Raw genomic sequence first — 20,742 nt, 5'->3', positions numbered from 1 at the left:
TGTTCAGTGGTCTGGCACAAAAGGGGGCACTTTATAGGTACAACTATTTGTAAGGGAAAGTTCTTGGTTATTCACTGTCCATAACCTAAAAGTCTTTGGACCTTTTTCAGGTAACGGGATAAACAGGTTAAATGCACTCATATAAAACATTTCAAAATAGTGACTAGCCCAGGGGGATGGGGACGACTCGGTACCCGGGCCTTTGCCTGGCCTTGGGGATGTCGCGGTGGTCGGCTCCCGGGCCCGTACCCTGGAGTCAGCTTTTAAAAGGGGATTATTGGTTAACTCTATGAAAGTTTGTGACGCCACCTGTGGTTTTTGGTGAGAATCACCAGCGCTGAGGCAGCTCGATGGTATAGCTCCCCACAGGTGGAGCTAGGCCTCAGCGCAGCGTACGGAGAGGGGGATGCAGGACAGGCGAGACCCAGCCGGGTCAGAGCAAGAACAGTGATAGACACGGTAGTCACTTCAGTACCTTTTACTGATGGAAATTCAGGCACGTCCAGGAGCACTGTAGGGTGAGGGGTGCACGTCCGGATTCTCCCCAGTGAGCGGGTGTAGGGCCTCCTGTCTCTTGCCTCTCTGTAGTAAGTTTCTGACCTGCTTGGAGCTGGGCCTAACTTGGTTTCTGTTCTGCACCTGCTGACTTGGTGATAGGGCCTTCTGTTGGAGATCACTCTCCCTATTCTTTGGGGTCTCCGTGATTCCTGACCCTGGTACGTATCAGCTTTTGGTGATCCTGGGACATGTAGTTCGCCAGGGGTTCCGGTTGTTTTCTACTGGTCATGAAGATCCACGTAGACTCGGACCCGGTGTCCGGTATATTCTTCGGGGTGAGCTGGTTAAGCTCCTCTGCCCCCTATGTTACTCACTTTCCACTCGCCTTCGGCCCCGCTCGGGTCCTCACTAGGCTACACACACTGCAGCCGGGACGCTGCTCTTCTTCGCCGCTCTGAGTGTCGGCACACTCCTAGCTCTCTATCCTGAGCTCTGTGAGTTCTAGTCTAGACTCACTCTACAGACTATACTGAACTCGTTCTGCAGGAACTGCTAGGCTCTGGCTCGACTGCACTGACTCCTTCTGTGTCTGAGCAGGAACTGCTGAATCACTGAGCTGCCTAGCTCCACCTTCCCTATTTATATCCCTATCGCGCTCCCTCTGGTGGTTTGAGGTGGAAGGTGGAGGTGTGTGTATGCTGTGGGGGCCTCTTGTGGAGAAATCCGGTAATGCACCCCTCTAGGATCTGTGGTACCAAGGGCAGCTGGGCGCCACAATAGCATTGTCTCTGGCACACCCTTACGGGTAACTATATACAGCATACATTTACTTTAAACTTTACATTCTTAAATTCTCCAACGGGCAGGGGGCTGACCTCTTCTACTTCTGATGGATCTACGGAGTACACTTTCTGTCAGTGCTCTACCCTGGTCCCTTGTGTCTACCGCTGGTGTGGTGGGTTCAATGTTCACCACACTACAGGTGTGTGAAGGTACCTCTGGTAATTTAGGCAGCTTCCTACGGATCCTTTGGCTTACCATGTGTACGACAGGCTCGCTACTAGCAGAGGGTAGATTCTCCTGGTCTGCTGATGAGGAATCTTCAGTCTCCGGGGCCAATGGTTCTTCCAACTCTACTGGAACTTCTACAGCTCCCTGAGGGGCTGGTTGGAGAAATGTAAGGACTGGCACAACTATTGTATTATTTACTTGTGTCCATGACCGGGGAAATTATCAGAGTACTGTGCTGACCATTTCTTCCACTTCCTCTGTGGGTTGAGGGATATCTTGGCCTTCTTCTGCATGCTGTAGCTGCTCGGGACACTTCTTCAGGTGGTCTCTGGAAACTGTTGCTGTTGTCTCACCTCCGTCCTTACTTATGAGGTACACCTTGGTGTTATCATGACTTGATGGTAGAACGGTGTACGGCTCTTTTTCCCACTGGTCATCCAATTTATGGAGCCGCCTTTTTCTCTTTAGGACTTGCTCTCCAGGTGACAAGGGGGCAGCAGGTGCATGTTGATTGTAAGTCCTCTCTTGCTTGGGACAGACTTCTTTCAACACTTTCCTGTACCTTACGGTACTGCTGTTGCCGCTCAGTATCCCAATCCGCATCTGGTGAGGTGTCCTCTGGTGTCAGAACTCCCATATCCAGGTCGATGGGCAGCTTACCAGGCCTCGCTCTGATCAGGTAAGCAGGTGTGCAGTTGGTGGAATTCACTGGGATGTGATTGTAGAGATTCACCAGGTTCGGCAACTTTTCTGGCCACAGGCTGCGTTCCTCCAGAGGCAACGTCTTCAGTAGGTCTATTACCACCTGGTTCATCTTTTCACACATCACGTTGGTCTGGGGGTGATAAGGTGTTGTCCTGATCTTCTGGCAGCCGTACAGGTTGCAGAACTCCTGGAATACTTCTGCTTCGAAGGCCGGACCTTGGTCAGTTAGCACACGTTCTGGGTAACCATGCGGGCGGCAGAAGTGCTGTTGGAAAGCTCTGGCCGCTGTCTGAGCCGTTTGGTCCTTGACTGGCACTACTACCAGGAACCGGGAGTAGTGGTGTACGATGGTGAGAGCGTAGACATAGCCTGACCTGCTCGGGGATAGCTTCACATGGTCCAGGGCTACCAGTTCGAGTGGCTGCTTGGTGATGATGGGCTGCAGGGGAGCCCTCTGGCTGTCACGGTCTTTTCTTCTCAGGTTGCATGGTCCGCATTCAAGATTGTTGGAAGACCATTTCTGGTGACTACCTCTTGAAGCTCATCGAGAGAATGCCAAGAGTGTGCAAAGCAGTCATCAAAGCAAAAGGTGGCCACTTTGAAGAACCTAGAATATAAGACATATTTTCAGTTGTTTCACACTTTTTTGTTAAGTATATAATTCCACATGTGGTAATTCATAGTTTTGATGTCTTCAGTGTGAATGTACAATTTTCATAGTCATGAAAATACAGAAAAATCTTTAAATGAGAAGGTGTATCCAAACTTTTGGTCTGTACTGTGTATGTATGTATGTGTATATTTATAATTTATATTTCTCTGCGGTATCTGTGCATCATGAATCGTGTATGTGTTAAAGGGGCCACTGAGACTCTTTCGCCCTGGAGCCGGCCCTGAGGGTGTCCAGGAACGGCCTACAGCAGGCTTCTCGGAAAAACCTATTTTCATATTTCAAATAAGAGCCCTTAAAATATGTGTAATACCTGGTGCAGTGTAGACCTTCAGGTGTGAAATCTGCCCCCGGACCCCCTTTATCTCTTGCTTCCTTGGACTCAGTACCTGAGGGTGGTCCTGCAGTTATTAGATCTGGACTGTAATGGTATCTGGGTTCCCCATACCCTTGGAGCACCATCGTCTCCGCCATGGATTTTACCGGAAGTCCTGCAGCAGGTGGGGTTATTCCCGGTCTCGGGGCTTGCATCTTATCCCCTCCACACAGATGATGATATAATTTGTGCAGTTGCACTTTTCCCTGTTCCGGGGTCCCGTATCTCCTCTGGTGTAGCCGATGGTTCTCTTACCATTTGCTCCTTTTATGCAGGCAGCAGACAGTCCAATAGTGGGTATCTCTTCTGGATGTAATACGGTTCTAGTGGCTCCTGAATCAACAAGAAAAGTGACCTCATGGCCCCCCACGAGGAGGGTCACTTCTGGGGGTGAAGTGTTTTGTAAATGCATTTCTATTTTAGCCAAATTAAATATTTTCTCAAAGTAAGTTTCCCATCAAATCTAAACTTCCTCTGCCATTTCTCAAGGTACTTCCTGCAGTCAGGGTGTATTTTATGCGTCTACTCACTATCCCCATCTAGTGGTCCCTTCTTGTCATAACACCAGACACAACCACATTCCACACTTTTCCCTGAAACCTTCCCCATGTTCGCAGCTTATATCCCAAATTCAAGACTGTTTAGCTTCGGTGATGCCTTATTCTGGTTGTTGAAGATTAATGGGACACCTCAATGGTGTATTATTTAGGAAAGTACAATTTTTCACTCTCTCTTTGTGTAAGTTTATGGCCAACAACACAATGTACATTTAATCTGAAGACTTTAATTTCCAAGTATCGTGTCCCGTTTCATTCAGGGGATATACCCTCTTGGTACAATCTTAACAACTTTTCCAGACGTCAGATGAAATACACAATAACACTCCTGCCGTACAATGACATTAATATACGGCTGTGGGTCTACGTGCCATAAGGACATTATAAAAGGTAAAACGATAAGATGGGAGATAGACACGATGGATGTCTGCCCACTTGTAAGAAGTCTGACAAATCTCCGTGCAATTCACCTGTCATCAAGAAGATAAGAAAGAAGAAACAACAATTCTATGAGTTACTAATGAATAATCCCCCCTGGTTACCCTGTGTCCGAGGCATTCACCAGCGGGAATCTCTGTATCCTGCTCCTTCCTCCAATAAAGGTTTAGAACGAGCACCATATACAACAACTTCCACAGTCAGAGACTGGACCTGCACAGAGACCTGTATTGTAATAGACGAGAAAAACCTATAAGAGCTAAAAGTTCCCTCGTACGCCCAGACCCGAAGTGCTGAGATGAAGTCCATTGACATCGCCTCTTTATTTCCAGAGACATTCCTGTTCTTAAAATCAGGTATTCGGAGCACCACGGGCGCGGACTCTAGTGAGAGAGCACCACGGGCGCGGACTCTAGTGAGAGAGCACCACGGGCGCGGACTCTAGTGAGAGAGCACCACGGGCGCGGACTCTAGTGAGAGAGCACCACGGGCGCGGACTCTAGTGAGAGAGCACCACGGGCGCGGACTCTAGTGAGAGAGCACGACGGGCGCGGACTCTAGTGAGAGAGCACGACGGGCGCGGACTCTAGTGAGAGAGCACCACCGGCAAATGTTCTCTATTTAGGGATCAGATGGTGTGGACCTGGGCGTCTTAAACGTTACAGTAATCTGAGTTGTCTCCAGTCCACAAATGACTGTCGACCCCACACCTAACTGGACTCCCTTATACACTCAGGATTTTATATTTCATTCCTTATCCATTCACTCAAGAGATCATTGAAGAAACCTCATATGTAACATAAAACATATATTTATGGCGTTTGAGTTCTACTAAAAGTGAATGAAAACCTCACAATTCAACAAAATACCGGTAAAAATGAATCTTATACTGAGCTCTTATATTGGGTAAATCCAGCGGATTCCTTAATCCCGGAGGGTCCTCGACCCTCACCATCTAGATAAGTTGTCTTTCTTATTCCACAGTAGCCTTCTCACATTGGCGGTGAACCCATTCTACGAAATTTCATACAAGAACTAACAAACTCCAATCACACTTATGGAGTTTCGCAACTTACAGGAGTTTTACAACCCCAATTGCATGTGAACAACGTCCAACTCACAGGAGTCTACAAACTCCGATTGCAAATATTCACAATCACCGTCTCCAAATCAATTTCTAGAATAACATCGATACTGGATTAACAAATTACCGAATTAAATGGTCTTACCTGTATTCGGATATAGACGATTCCCAGAGATCCTTAGACTATATGAAATCCGTCACGGTCCCTCAGTCCGGGATAACTGACAATGCCTCTGCTGATGCCTAATTGTACGGCGGAGGACTTACTTAAACAGTTTGAGAACTCCCCCGTGCACGGTTTGCAGTCCTCACCGGTGAGGGAAAGATGTTGGATTCCCGACCAATGCACCAAAATGTCAGTGGAGTTCTTCTTATTTTCCGATTATTGGTTATTTATTGATCATGCAGCATGGAGACAAAGTGACAGCTAACAAGTTATCAGCATAATCAAACGTCTGCTCTATTTCCATTTCATCAAGTTTAAATAGATACAGATAAAGGCGAGTATGCTAGTTCTGGAACGTTACAGAGAAAGAAAAACAACATATGGGTAGATAATATATGAAAACCCTATAATCTGACCCCAAGCATTCTGTTAGAGAGATAAGGAAGAGAAGAGACTTTTTCAGGAGGTCAGCAGATATCCACATAAGTTAAGATACACTAGCCTTGTCATTCTTATTTCAACTGAACGTCATTCTACATCTAAAATATATATATATATGTGAATTCCTTTTATATATTCTAATATGAATAAACATTAAAATAAGCAAGGACTTTATTACAATTATAACAGTTTTGGCGAGATATTTAAGTATGGATGATGGTTCTAGTGCTGTATTCATGTACTGATGATTGTTTTAGTACAATATTCTTGTACTGGTGACTGTTCTAGTGCTGTATTCATGTACTGATGATTGTTTTAGTACAATATTCTTGTACTGGTGACTGTTCTAGTGCTGTATTCATGTACTGATGATTGTTTTAGTACAATATTCTTGTACTGGTGACTGTTCTAGTGCTGTATTCATGTACTGATGATGGTTCTGATGCTGTTCTCATCTACTGATTGTTGCTCTGGTGCTGTATTGGTGCATTGATAGTTGTGGGACTGCTTTCATGTAATGCTGATAGCTTTGGTGATATATTTATGTACTGATGGTGGTACTGTATTATGTACAGGTGGTGGTTCTGATACCTAATTCAGGTACATGTGTTCTGGTGCTGTATTAATGTACGGTTATTGGCACTGATCCTATACATATGTAACAATCCATAAGTTTTCAAATAATTCCCATGTTAATAAAGTATTGTGCTGTTTGGCAAGTTGAGGATTACGACATCTGTATTTATATTAGGACCATTAAGCTTTTGTGTTTGGAGTTCCCTGTCGCCACCATTTTGGCTCTCCTTTGCCTCAAGCTGATCTTCATAGATCATGGTGTTCAGACGATCGCAGGTTCAAGTCCCTTTAAGGAGACTAAAAAATTAGAAAAGTTTTTAAACATAAAAAAAATTAAATGTAATCAACCTCCCTTTCTTCCTTGTTAATAATAAAGAAATAAATATATTTGGTATTGCCACATTGTATAAAAATCAGGTCTATCAAAATATTAAATTTATTAACCTGCTGTATATGAGCGAAAAAATAATAAAAGCCAGAATTGCACTTTTTATGGGAACTCTCCCCCCTAAGGATTGCAATAAACCGTTTTCAGAGCATTGTATGTACCCCATATCAGTGTGGATAAAACGACAGCTCACCACTCAGAAACAGGACCCCCTGCAGCGCCATGGGGGGAAACTCCAAGGAACAAATTTCTGCTAATTTTCCAGAAAGTAATCTGTTTGCTATTGCTGTAATGGCATTCTCTCGGAGAATCTGGTTCATAGGACAATTTGACCATATAATGTATTGCGTAAAAGCAAAACCCAAAAAACCATGAAGGAATGGCATTTATTCACCCCAGGTCTTTACTGCACTGTAGGGGTGGGCTTTGTATCGATGCCATGTCTGATGTCTCGATGTTTCTTCTTGTAGGTGTCTCTGTTGGATTCTAAGAGAAGCATGAACCTCGGAATCTTCTTGAAGCAGTTTAAGAGGTACGGCGGGGTCAAATGGGAACACGGCCGGCGGGTCAAATGGGAACACGGCCGGCGGGTCAAATGGGAACATGGCCGGGGGGTCAAGTGGGAACACGGCCGGGGGGTCAAGTGGGAACACGGCCGGGGCACATGTATGGCAATCCTTCACCATTCTGATCCTTCTCCATTATTTCGTGTTTCTGCAGGCCTGTGCCAGTGATGGTCGCAGATATAAAGCAAGGAGTGGGATCAAACTTTGGGGCAGAGAAGTTGGGGGAACTGTTGCGACTTCTCCCAGAAAAAGATGAGGTAAGTGGATGACCTTTACTGTAAGTTCCTCCATAACCTGAGACTGTGGCCTCACTAACTAGTGGGGACCATGAAACTTCACTAAAAGGCTACACCCCCACTATCAGTATTTGGTCAGTATTCAGTCAGTATTTGTTCTCAGGAGTTGGAGCCAAAACCAGGTGAGGAACAATCAGAGAAAAGGTAGAATAGAAACAAGTCACCAAGTCTGCATCGATCACCCACTCCTGGTTTTGGCTCCCACTACTGAGAAAAAATACTGACCAAATACTGATCAAATACTGATAGTGGGGCCATGGCCTAAGAACAGTTCTCCGCAGACCTCATACTTGCCCTCAACTGGTGTATAAGATGGTGGCCTCCGCTGCCTCCCCTGCAATATAGTGTGGTGTCCTCTGCTGCCTCCCCGGCTCTATAGTGTAGTGGCCTCCGCTGCCTCCCCTGCAATATAGTGTGGTGTCCTCTGCTGCCTCCCCGGCTCTATAGTGTGGTGGCCTCCGCTGCCTCCCCGGCTCTATAGTGTGGTGGCCTCCGCTGCCTCCCCGGCTCTATAGTGTGGTGGCCTCCGCTGCCTCCCCGGCTCTATAGTGTGGTGGCCTCCGCTGCCTCCCCTGCTCTATAGTGTGGTGGCCTCCGCTGCCTCCCCGGCTCTATAGTGTGGTGGCCTCCGCTGCCTCCCCGGCTCTATAGTGTGGTGGCCTCCGCTGCCTCCCCGGCTCTATAGTGTGGTGTCCTCTGCTGCCTCCCCGGCTCTATAGTGTGGTGGCCTCTGCTGCCTCCCCGGCTCTATAGTGTGGTGTCCTCTGCTGCCTCCCCGGCTCTATAGTGTGGTGTCCTCTGCTGCCTCCCCGGCTCTATAGTGTGGTGGCCTCCGCTGCCTCCCCGGCTCTATAGTGTGGTGTCCTCTGCTGCCTCCCCGGCTCTATAGTGTGGTGGCCTCCGCTGCCTCCCCGGCTCTATAGTGTGGTGGCCTCCGCTGCCTCCCCGGCTCTATAGTGTGGTGGCCTCCGCTGCCTCCCCGGCTCTATAGTGTGGTGGCCTCCGCTGCCTCCCCGGCTCTATAGTGTGGTGGCCTCCGCTGCCTCCCCGGCTCTATAGTGTGGTGGCCTCCGCTGCCTCCCCGGCTCTATAGTGTGGTGGCCTCCGCTGCCTCCCCGGCTCTATAGTGTGGTGGCCTCCGCTGCCTCCCCGGCTCTGTAGTGTGGTGGCCTCCGCTGCCTCCCCAGCTCTGTAGTGTGGTGGCCTCCGCTGCCTCCCCAGCTCTATAGTGTGGTGGCTTCCGCTGCCTCCCCAGCTCTATAGTGTGGTGGCCTCCCCTGCTCTATAGTGTGATGGCCTCCGCTGCCTCCCCAGCTCTATAGTGTGGTGGCCTCCGCTGCCTCCCCGGCTCTATAGTGTGGTGGCCTCCGCTGCCTCCCCGGCTCTATAGTGTGGTGGCCTCCGCTGCCTCCCCGGCTCTATAGTGTGGTGGCCTCCGCTGCCTCCCCAGCTCTATAGTGTGGTGGCCTCCCCTGCTCTATAGTGTGGGGCCTCCGCTGCCTCCCCAGCTCTATAGTGTGGTGGCCTCCGCTGCCTCCCCGGCTCTATAGTGTGGTGGCCTCCGCTGCCTCCCCGGCTCTATAGTGTGGTGGCCTCCGCTGCCTCCCCGGCTCTATAGTGTGGTGGCCTCCGCTGCCTCCCCGGCTCTATAGTGTGGTGGCCTCCGCTGCCTCCCCAGCTCTATAGTGTGGTGGCCTCTGCTGCCTCCCCAGCTCTATAGTGTGGTGGCCTCCGCTGCCTCCCCGGCTCTGTAGTGTGGTGGCCTCTGCTGCCTCCCCAGCTCTATAGTGTGGTGGCCTCCGCTGCCTCCCCGGCTCTATAGTGTGGTGGCCTCCGCTGCCTCCCCGGCTCTATAGTGTGGTGGCCTCCGCTGCCTCCCCGGCTCTATAGTGTGGTGGCCTCCGCTGCCTCCCCGGCTCTATAGTGTGGTGGCCTCCGCTGCCTCCCCGGCTCTATAGTGTGGTGGCCTCTGCTGCCTCCCCGGCTCTATAGTGTGGTGGCCTCTGCTGCCTCCCCGGCTCTATAGTGTGGTGGCCTCCGCTGCCTCCCCGGCTCTGTAGTGTGGTGGCCTCCGCTGCCTCCCCGGCTCTGTAGTGTGGTGGCCTCCCCTGCCTCCTCTATTTTCCTCATTTGTGTTACAGGTGAAGAGACTTCGAGCATTTAAAGGAGAAAGAAGCCGCTTATCAGATCCAGAACTTTTTATGGTGATGTTGTTGGAAATTCCCAGGTGAGATCTGACTACAGCCGGCCCCGCGCTCTCTCCGCGCTCTCTCCGCGCTCTCTCCGCGCTCTCTCCGCGCCCTCTCCGCGCCCTCTCCGCGCCCTCTCCGCGCCCTCTCCGCGCCCTCTCCGCTCCCTCTCCGCTCCCTCTCCGCGCCCTCTCCGCGCCCTCTCCGCGCCCTCTCCGCGCCCTCTCCGCGCCCTCTCCGCGCCCTCTCCGCGCCCTCTCCGCTCCCTCTCCGCTCCCTCTCCGCTCCCTCTCCGCGCCCTCTCCGCGCCCTCTCCGCGCCCTCTCCCGCTCCCTCTCCCGCTCCCGCCCCCTCTCCCTCTCCCTCCCCCTCTCCCTCTCCCTCTCCCGCTCCCTCTCCCGCTCCCGCTCCCTCTCCCTCTCCCGCTCCCGCTCCCTCTCCCGCTCCCGCTCCCTCTCCCTCTCCCTCTCCCGCTCCCGCTCCCTCTCCCTCTCCCTCTCCCGCTCCCTCTCCCGCTCCCTCTCCCGCTCCCTCTCCCGCTCCCTCTCCCGCTCCCTCTCCCGCTCCCTCTCCCGCTCCCTCTCCCGCTCCCTCTCCCGCTCCCTCTCCCGCTCCCTCTCCCGCTCCCTCTCCCGCTCCCGCTCCCTCTCCCGCTCCCGCTCCCTCTCCCGCTCCCTCTCCCTCTCCCGCTCCCTCTCCCGCTCCCTCTCCCGCTCCCTCTCCCGCTCCCTCTCCCGCTCCCTCTCCTGCTCCCTCTCCCGCTCCCTCTCCCGCTCCCTCTCCCGCTCCCTCTCCCGCTCCCTCTCCCGCTCCCTCTCCCGCTCCCTCTCCCGCTCCCTCTCCCGCTCCCTCTCCCGCTCCCTCTCCCGCTCCCTCTCCCGCTCCCTCTCCGCGCCCTCTCCACTCCCTCTCCGCGCCCTCTTCAGCCCCCCGCGCCCCTGCCGGCCCCCCGCCTCCCTGCCGGCCCCCCGCCTCCTTACTGACGCTCATTTCTTATTTTTAGTTTCCATCAGAGGCTTGAAGTGATGATCCTGAAGGAAGAGTTCTTTCCGCAGCTGAATTCCCTGAAGCAGGCGGTGGAGGTGCAGATGGCGGCTGCTACAGGTGGGATTCCTGCTCGCCTCCTGCACAGACCATTTGTTCTACATGACAGTTGAAGTAGTTTGCATTTTTCTGCCGTTTTGCTGAATTTTTTTTTTACCTTTCCACAAACTGAATGTGAAGCTGGAGTCAGTCTAAATCTGAGCCTAAATCTGCAAATTGTCTCTTCAGAATGATCTCCAGCGCCACCTCCTGGGAGCAGCGATCCTACATCTCCAGCGCCACCTCCTGGGAGCAGCGATCCTACATCTCCAGCGCCACCTCCTGGAAGCAGCGATCCTACAAGTCAATACTGGCCCTTTAACGAGTCGTGCAATGTGACTTGGGATAAAAGCCAAATCAGAATCTCCATTTGCAGACTCGCTGATTCGGGGTACTGGCCCTCGTCAGTGCAGAGTATGAGATCTAATTTGGTGACACTGGAGTTCACGTCCTCTTCCTCTCTGAAAATACAATTTTACATATTTAATTTCCCAAAGGAGCATGCAAGAGTTTATAAGTCTCCTCATACTGGCAGGCCAGAGCTGGCATGTCACTCTCCACAAGGTGATACCTTACCCGTTAGGTGCCAGTCTTAGCCTCTTATCTAGCTACATGAGATCTCATACTTTGCACTGATAAGTGGCAAAACCCCGGAACACCATGTCTGCAAATTGAGATTTTGATTTGGCTTTTATCAAGACTCAATAAAAGGGTTGATATTGACTTGTAGGATCGCTGCTTTCAGTAGGTGGCGCTATAGAGTTCATGTCCTCTTCCTCTCTGAAGTCACAATTTGCATATTTACTTTCCCAGAGGAGCATGCAAGATTTTTTAAGTCTCCTCATACTGGCAGGCCAGACCTGGCATGTCACTCTCCACAAGGACAAAACTTACCTCTTAGATCTAAATCTGAGACCCAATAACTTTAGAGATCATACGAGACCCTGCAGTGCCCCCCTGCCCTACACCGCCCCGAGACCATGCAGTGCCCCCCTGCCCTACACCGCCCCTGCTCACCCCTGCAGTGCCCCCCTGCCCTTCACAACCCCCGCTCACCCCTGCAGTGCCCCCCTGCCCTACACTGCCCCCGCTCACCCCTGCAGTGCCCCCCTGCCCTACACCACCCCTGCAGTGCCCCCCTGCCCTACACCACCACCCCTGCAGTGCCCCCCTGCCCTACACCACCACCCCTGCAGTGCCCCCCTGCCCTACACCACCACCCCTGCAGTGCCCCCCTGCCCTACACCACCACCCCTGCAGTGCCCCCCTGCCCTACACCACCACCCCTGCAGTGCCCCCCTGCCCTACACCACCACCCCTGCAGTGCCCCCCTGCCCTACACCCCCCCCTGCAGTGCCCCGCTGCCCTACACCCCCCCCTGCAGTGCCCCGCTGCCCTACACCCCCCCCTGCAGTGCCCCCCTGCCCTACACCACCCCCCTGCAGTGCCCCCCTGCCCTACACCACCCCCCTGCAGTGCCCCCCTGCCCTACACCACCCCCCCTGCAGTGCCCCCCTGCCCTACACCACCCCCCCTGCAGTGCCCCCCTGCCCTACACCACCCCCCCTGCAGTGCCCCCCTGCCCTACACCCCCCCTGCAGTGCCCCCCTGCCCTACACCACCCCCCCTGCAGTGCCCCCCCTGCCCTACACCACCCCCCCTGCCCTACACCACCCCCCCTGCAGTGCCCCCCTGCCCTACACCACCCCCCCTGCAGTGCCCCCCTGCCCTACACCACCCCCCCTGCAGTGCCCCCCTGCCCTACACCACCACCCCTGCAGTGCCCCCCCTGCCCTACACCACCACCCCTGCAGTGCCCCCCTGCCCTACACCCCCCTGCAGTGCCCCCCTGCCCTACACCCCCCCTGCAGTGCCCCCCTGCCCTACACCCCCCCCTGCAGTGCCCCCCTGCCCTACACCCCCCCCTGCCCTACACCACCCCCCCTGCAGTGCCCCCCTGCCCTACACCACCCCCCCTGCAGTGCCCCCCCTGCCCTACACCCCCCCCTGCAGTGCCCCCCTGCCCTACACCCCCCCCCTGCAGTGCCCCCCTGCCCTACACCCCCCCCTGCAGTGCCCCCCTGCCCTACACCACCCCCCCTGCAGTGCCCCCCCTGCCCTACACCACCCCCCCTGCCCTACACCACCCCCCCTGCAGTGCCCCCCTGCCCTACACCACCCCCCCTGCAGTGCCCCCCTGCCCTACACCACCCCCCCTGCAGTGCCCCCCTGCCCTACACCACCCCCCCTGCAGTGCCCCCCTGCCCTACACCACCACCCCTGCAGTGCCCCCCCTGCCCTACACCACCACCCCTGCAGTGCCCCCCTGCCCTACACCCCCCCTGCAGTGCCCCCCTGCCCTACACCCCCCCTGCAGTGCCCCCCTGCCCTACACCCCCCCTGCAGTGCCCCCCTGCCCTACACCCCCCCCTGCCCTACACCACCCCCCCTGCAGTGCCCCCCTGCCCTACACCACCCCCCCTGCAGTGCCCCCCTGCCCTACACCACCCCCCCTGCAGTGCCCCCCTGCCCTACACCACCCCCCTGCAGTGCCCCCCTGCCCTACACCACCCCCCCTGCAGTGCCCCCCTGCCCTACACCACCCCCCCTGCAGTGCCCCCCTGCCCTACACCACCCCCCCTGCAGTGCCCCCCTGCCCTACACCACCACCCCTGCAGTGCCCCCCTGCCCTACACCACCACCCCTGCAGTGCCCCCCTGCCCTACACCACCACCCCTGCAGTGCCCCCCTGCCCTACACCACCACCCCTGCAGTGCCCCCCTGCCCTACACCACCACCCCTGCAGTGCCCCCCTGCCCTACACCACCACCCCTGCAGTGCCCCCCTGCCCTACACCACCACCCCTGCAGTGCCCCCCTGCCCTACACCACCACCCCTGCAGTGCCCCCCTGCCCTACACCACCACCCCTGCAGTGCCCCCCTGCCCTACACCACCACCCCTGCAGTGCCCCCCTGCCCTACACCGCCCCCGCTCACCCCTGCAGTGCCCCTCTGCCCTTCACCGCCCCCGCTCACCCCTGCAGTGCCCCTCTGCCCTTCACCGCCCCCGTTCACCCCTGCAGTGCCCCCCTGCCCTTCACAGTCCCCGCTCACCCCTGCAGTGCCCCCCTGCCCTTCACCGCCCCCGCTCACCCCTGCAGTGCCCCTCTGCCCTTCACCGCCCCCGCTCACCCCTGCAGTGCCCCTCTGCCCTTCACCGCCCCCGCTCACCCCTGCAGTGCCCCTCTGCCCTTCACCGCCCCCGCTCACCCCTGCAGTGCCCCCCTGCCCTTCACAGTCCCCGCTCACCCCTGCAGTGCCCCCCCTGCCCTTCACAGTCCCCGCTCACCCCTGCAGTGCCCCCCCTGCCCTTCACAGTCCCCGCTCACCCCTGCAGTGCCCCCCCTGCCCTTCACAGTCCCCGCTCACCCCTGCAGTGCCCCCTCTGCCCTTCACAGTCCCCGCTCACCCCTGCAGTGCCCCCCCTGCCCTTCACAGTCCCCGCTCACCCCTGCAGTGCCCCCCTGCCCTTCACAGTCCCCGCTCACCCCTGCAGTGCCCCCCCTGCCCTTCACAGTCCCCGCTCACCCCTGCAGTGCCCCCCTGCCCTTCACAGTCCCCGCTCACCCCTGCAGTGCCCCCCTGCCCTACACCACCCCCCCTGCAGTGCCCCCCTGCCCTACACCACCCCCCTGCAGTGCCCCCCTGCCCTACACCACCCCCCCTGCAGTGCCCCCCCTGCCCTACACCACCCCCCCTGCAGTGCCCCCCTGCCCTACACCACCCCCCCTGCAGTGCCCCCCCTGCCCTACACCCCCCCCTGCAGTGCCCCCCTGCCCTACACCCCCCCCTGCAGTGCCCCCCTGCCCTACACCACCCCCCCTGCAGTGCCCCCCCTGCCCTACACCACCCCCCCTGCCCTACACCACCCCCCCTGCAGTGCCCCCCTGCCCTACACCACCCCCCCTGCAGTGCCCCCCTGCCCTACACCACCCCCCCTGCAGTGCCCCCCTGCCCTACACCACCACCCCTGCAGTGCCCCCCCCTGCCCTACACCACCACCCCTGCAGTGCCCCCCTGCCCTACACCCCCCCTGCAGTGCCCCCCTGCCCTACACCCCCCCTGCAGTGCCCCCCTGCCCTACACCCCCCCCTGCAGTGCCCCCCTGCCCTACACCCCCCCCTGCCCTACACCACCCCCCCTGCAGTGCCCCCCTGCCCTACACCACCCCCCCTGCAGTGCCCCCCCTGCCCTACACCCCCCCCTGCAGTGCCCCCCTGCCCTACACCCCCCCCCTGCAGTGCCCCCCTGCCCTACACCCCCCCTGCAGTGCCCCCCTGCCCTACACCACCCCCCCTGCAGTGCCCCCCCTGCCCTACACCACCCCCCCTGCCCTACACCACCCCCCCTGCAGTGCCCCCCTGCCCTACACCACCCCCCCTGCAGTGCCCCCCTGCCCTACACCACCCCCCCTGCAGTGCCCCCCTGCCCTACACCACCCCCCCTGCAGTGCCCCCCTGCCCTACACCACCACCCCTGCAGTGCCCCCCCTGCCCTACACCACCACCCCTGCAGTGCCCCCCTGCCCTACACCCCCCCTGCAGTGCCCCCCTGCCCTACACCCCCCCTGCAGTGCCCCCCTGCCCTACACCCCCCCCTGCCCTACACCACCCCCCCTGCAGTGCCCCCCTGCCCTACACCACCCCCCCTGCAGTGCCCCCCTGCCCTACACCACCCCCCCTGCAGTGCCCCCCTGCCCTACACCACCCCCCTGCAGTGCCCCCCTGCCCTACACCACCCCCCCTGCAGTGCCCCCCTGCCCTACACCACCCCCCCTGCAGTGCCCCCCTGCCCTACACCACCCCCCCTGCAGTGCCCCCCTGCCCTACACCACCACCCCTGCAGTGCCCCCCTGCCCTACACCACCACCCCTGCAGTGCCCCCCTGCCCTACACCACCACCCCTGCAGTGCCCCCCTGCCCTACACCACCACCCCTGCAGTGCCCCCCTGCCCTACACCACCACCCCTGCAGTGCCCCCCTGCCCTACACCACCACCCCTGCAGTGCCCCCCTGCCCTACACCACCACCCCTGCAGTGCCCCCCTGCCCTACACCACCACCCCTGCAGTGCCCCCCTGCCCTACACCACCACCCCTGCAGTGCCCCCCTGCCCTACACCACCACCCCTGCAGTGCCCCCCTGCCCTACACCGCCCCCGCTCACCCCTGCAGTGCCCCTCTGCCCTTCACCGCCCCCGCTCACCCCTGCAGTGCCCCTCTGCCCTTCACCGCCCCCGTTCACCCCTGCAGTGCCCCCCTGCCCTTCACAGTCCCCGCTCACCCCTGCAGTGCCCCCCTGCCCTTCACCGCCCCCGCTCACCCCTGCAGTGCCCCTCTGCCCTTCACCGCCCCCGCTCACCCCTGCAGTGCCCCTCTGCCCTTCACCGCCCCCGCTCACCCCTGCAGTGCCCCTCTGCCCTTCACCGCCCCCGCTCACCCCTGCAGTGCCCCCCTGCCCTTCACAGTCCCCGCTCACCCCTGCAGTGCCCCCCCTGCCCTTCACAGTCCCCGCTCACCCCTGCAGTGCCCCCCCTGCCCTTCACAGTCCCCGCTCACCCCTGCAGTGCCCCCCCTGCCCTTCACAGTCCCCGCTCACCCCTGCAGTGCCCCCTCTGCCCTTCACAGTCCCCGCTCACCCCTGCAGTGCCCCCCTGCCCTTCACAGTCCCCGCTCACCCCTGCAGTGCCCCCCTGCCCTTCACAGTCCCCGCTCACCCCTGCAGTGCCCCCCCTGCCCTTCACAGTCCCCGCTCACCCCTGCAGTGCCCCCCTGCCCTTCACAGTCCCCGCTCACCCCTGCAGTGCCCCCCTGCCCTTCACAGTCCCCGCTCACCCCTGCAGTGCCCCTCTGCCCTTCACCGCCCCCGCTCACCCCTGCAGTGCCCCTCTGCCCTTCACCGCCCCCGCTCACCCCTGCAGTGCCCCCCTGCCCTTCACAGTCCCCGCTCACCCCTGCAGTGCCCCCCTGCCCTTCAGTCCCCGCTCACCCCTGCAGTGCCCCCCTGCCCTTCAGTCCCCGCTCACCCCTGCAGTGCCCCTCTGCCCTTCACCGCCCCCGCTCACCCCTGCAGTGCCCCCCTGCCCTTCACCGCCCCCGCTCACCCCTGCAGTGCCCCTCTGCCCTTCACCGCCCCCGCTCACCCCTGCAGTGCCCCTCTGCCCTTCACCGCCCCCGCTCACCCCTGCAGTGCCCCTCTGCCCTTCACCGCCCCCGCTCACCCCTGCAGTGCCCCCCTGCCCTTCACAGTCCCCGCTCACCCCTGCAGTGCCCCCCTGCCCTTCAGTCCCCGCTCACCCCTGCAGTGCCTCCCTGCCCTTCACAGTCCCCGCTCACCCCTGCAGTGCCCCTCTGCCCTTCACCGCCCCCGCTCACCCCTGCAGTGCCCCCCTGCCCTTCACCGCCCCCGCTCACCCCTGCAGTGCCCCTCTGCCCTTCACCGCCCCCGCTCACCCCTGCAGTGCCCCCCTGCCCTTCACCGCCCCCGCTCACCCCTGCAGTGCCCCCCTGCCCTTCACCGCCCCCGCTCACCCCTGCAGTGCCCCTCTGCCCTTCACAGTCCCCGCTCACCCCTGCAGTGCCCCCCTGCCCTTCACAGTCCCCGCTCACCCCTGCAGTGCCCCCCTGCCCTTCACCGCCCCCGCTCACCCCTGCAGTGCCCCCCTGCCCTTCACCGCCCCCGCTCACCCCTGCAGTGCCCCTCTGCCCTTCACCGCCCCCGCTCACCCCTGCAGTGCCCCTCTGCCCTTCACAGTCCCCGCTCACCCCTGCAGTGCCCCCCTGCCCTTCACCGCCCCCGCTCACCCCTGCAGTGCCCCCCTGCCCTTCACCGCCCCCGCTCACCCCTGCAGTGCCCCTCTGCCCTTCACCGCCCCCGCTCACCCCTGCAGTGCCCCTCTGCCCTTCACAGTCCCCGCTCACCCCTGCAGTGCCCCCCTGCCCTTCACAGTCCCCGCTCACCCCTGCAGTGCCCCCCTGCCCTTCACCGCCCCCGCTCACCCCTGCAGTGCCCCTCTGCCCTTCACCGCCCCCGCTCACCCCTGCAGTGCCCCTCTGCCCTTCACCGCCCCCGCTCACCCCTGCAGTGCCCCTCTGCCCTTCACAGTCCCCGCTCACCCCTGCAGTGCCCCCCTGCCCTTCACAGTCCCCGCTCACCCCTGCAGTGCCCCCCTGCCCTTCACCGCCCCCGCTCACCCCTGCAGTGCCCCCCTGCCCTTCACCGCCCCCGCTCACCCCTGCAGTGCCCCTCTGCCCTTCACCGCCCCCGCTCACCCCTGCAGTGCCCCCCTGCCCTTCACCGCCCCCGCTCACCCCTGCGTCTTGTCTGGTTTCAGAGCTGCTGCAGTGCGAGGATTTGCACATCGTCATCCATCTGGTGCTGAAAGCTGGAAACTACATGAATGCGGTGAGTACCCGCGTGTCCCACGCTCGGCACGTGGCAGCTACAGACCATGTCGGGGCGCGCTGCCGAATATCATAATGTGAGGGGCAACATGCCGATGAAACTGGCAGCTAAATGTGGCGTCATCCGAGTCGCTCCGTTGTTTTACCGTCAGATACGTAAATACTTTTAGGCCAAAAATTACTAAAGTATCTTAGTAGAGTCGCTGTCATTGTACTCCAGAGAAATGACATCTGCAGCTTTTGGGGCAGTGAGACCCCTTAATGAGGCGAGGTAATGAAGGAGGCGAGCACAACATTTAGGAGATGTTACCCGACGTGTGGACGGGGAGACTCCTCCGAAAAATGAACCAGAGCAAAACTACTGAGGGTCTTGTTACAGATAGAGATGTAGGATGAAGGTTTCCTCGACTCCCCCGTACGGCCACGGGCTTCTGTGTCCTGGGAACGGTGGTGACGTTGGCCGGCGGCTCACCTGTCGGATATCGCATATGCGTGACCCACATCCCCCTCAACCATCAGACGACGCTGCACCCCCCGCACGTTTCTCCATGTAGGGAATCCTAAATCCAGGTGTTAGCGCTCATTCAGACATCAATGCAAATCTGTCTATCTCGATGGGCTAACATCTTGACCACGAAGAAGTCAAAACCCCATGACCTCTGAGCTAATTACCCCATATTAGGGCACAAATTCCTTCCTGACTCCACATACGGCGATCAGACGAGTTCCCGGAATCAACGTCCTTCACAGAACTTAGTGATCATAACCTGTAATACATTCATCAAGAAAGGCGTCCAGGCCTCCTTATAGCCCTAGAGAATCAACCATTACAACATCATGTGGCAGAGAGTTCCACAGTGTCACTGCTCTTACAGTAAAGAATCCACAGTGTCACTGCTCTTACAGTAAAGAATCCACAGTGTCACTGGTCTTATGGTAAAGAATCCACAGTGTCACTGGTCTTACGGTAAAGAATCCACACTGTCACTGGTCTGACGGTAAAGAATCCGCAGTGTCACTGGTCTGACGATAAAGAATCCGCAGTGTCACTGGTCTGACGGTAAAGAATCCGCAGTGTCACTGGTCTGACGGTAAAGAATCCGCAGTGTCACTGGTCTGACGGTAAAGAATCCGCAGTGTCACTGGTCTGACGGTAAAGAATCCGCAGTGTCACTGGTCTGACGGTAAAGAATCCGCAGTGTCACTGGTCTGACGGTAAAGAATCCGCAGTGTCACTGGTCTGACGGTAAAGAATCCGCAGTGTCACTGGTCTGACGGTAAAGAATCCGCAGTGTCACTGGTCTGACGGTAAAGAATCCGCAGTGTCACTGGTCTGACGGTAAAGAATCCGCAGTGTCACTGGTCTGACGGTAAAGAATCCGCAGTGTCACTGGTCTGACGGTAAAGAATCCGCAGTGTCACTGGTCTGACGGTAAAGAATCCGCAGTGTCACTGGTCTGACGGTAAAGAATCCGCAGTGTCACTGGTCTGACGGTAAAGAATCCATAGCCAGCTGGGTCCTTCTTACACAGGGCTCAATACAGTACACAGTATGTAAATGCACACAATCAAGCTCAGCTCTGTCCCTATACAAACTGGTCAGTACAGTACACAGTATATAAATGTTTACACACTAGTGACTAGTATAGAGGAAATCTATGTTTTTGTCATCAGCGTCTCGGCCTCTTTTATTGCATCCTCTACTCTGTGCCCTCTACAAGGTCATTAATATGTTAAAAAGAAGAGAGCCCAATACTGACCCCTGTTACCCTACTATTACCTGTGATCCAATCCATTAATAACCACCCTATCCCTGGCCGTATCTGCCATCCGTCCTGCAGTACTCGGGGGGGAGGGGGGTGTCTGCCATCCGTCCTGCAGTACTCGGGGGAGGGTGGGTGTCTGCCGTCCGTCCTGCAGTACTCGGGGGAGGGGGGGTGTCAGCCATCCGTCCTGTAGTGCTTGGGAGGGTGGGTGTCTGCCATCCGTCCTGCAGTACTCGGGGGAGGGGGGGTGTCAGCCATCCGTCCTGTAGTGCTTGGGAGGGTGGGTGTCTGCCATCCGTCCTGCAGTACTCGGGGGAGGGTGGGTGTCTGCCGTCCGTCCTGCAGTACTCGGGGGAGGGTGGGTGTCTGCCGTCCGTCCTCCAGTACTCGGGGGGAGGGGGGGTGTCAGCCATCCGTCCTGCAGTACTCGGGAGAGGGGGGCTGTCAGCCATCCGTCCTGCAGTACTCGGG

General features: G+C 58.2%; 1 protein-coding gene across 2 annotated transcripts in view; it reads left to right on the top strand.

The window, feature by feature from the left end:
• Nucleotides 1-20,742, top strand: part of LOC141190040 (FH2 domain-containing protein 1-like) — a 134,734-nt gene that overhangs the window by 100,611 nt on the left and 13,381 nt on the right. For both annotated transcript variants that reach the window (XM_073661190.1, XM_073661191.1), the window contains 5 exons: nucleotides 7,381-7,442; nucleotides 7,631-7,733; nucleotides 9,914-9,999; nucleotides 10,965-11,065; nucleotides 18,436-18,506. In XM_073661190.1, coding sequence (XP_073517291.1) covers nucleotides 7,381-7,442; nucleotides 7,631-7,733; nucleotides 9,914-9,999; nucleotides 10,965-11,065; nucleotides 18,436-18,506 — 423 coding nt within the window. The remainder of the gene's footprint in view (nucleotides 1-7,380; nucleotides 7,443-7,630; nucleotides 7,734-9,913; nucleotides 10,000-10,964; nucleotides 11,066-18,435; nucleotides 18,507-20,742) is intronic.

The sequence above is a fragment of the Phyllobates terribilis genome, unplaced genomic scaffold, assembly GCF_046119375.1.
Source record: "Phyllobates terribilis strain yellow unplaced genomic scaffold, ASM4611937v1 Scaffold_2__4_contigs__length_985480577, whole genome shotgun sequence".
Taxonomy (NCBI): domain Eukaryota; kingdom Metazoa; phylum Chordata; class Amphibia; order Anura; family Dendrobatidae; genus Phyllobates; species Phyllobates terribilis.
Note: the sequence above shows the minus strand (reverse complement) of the source record. Positions and strands in the feature narration are given on the sequence as shown.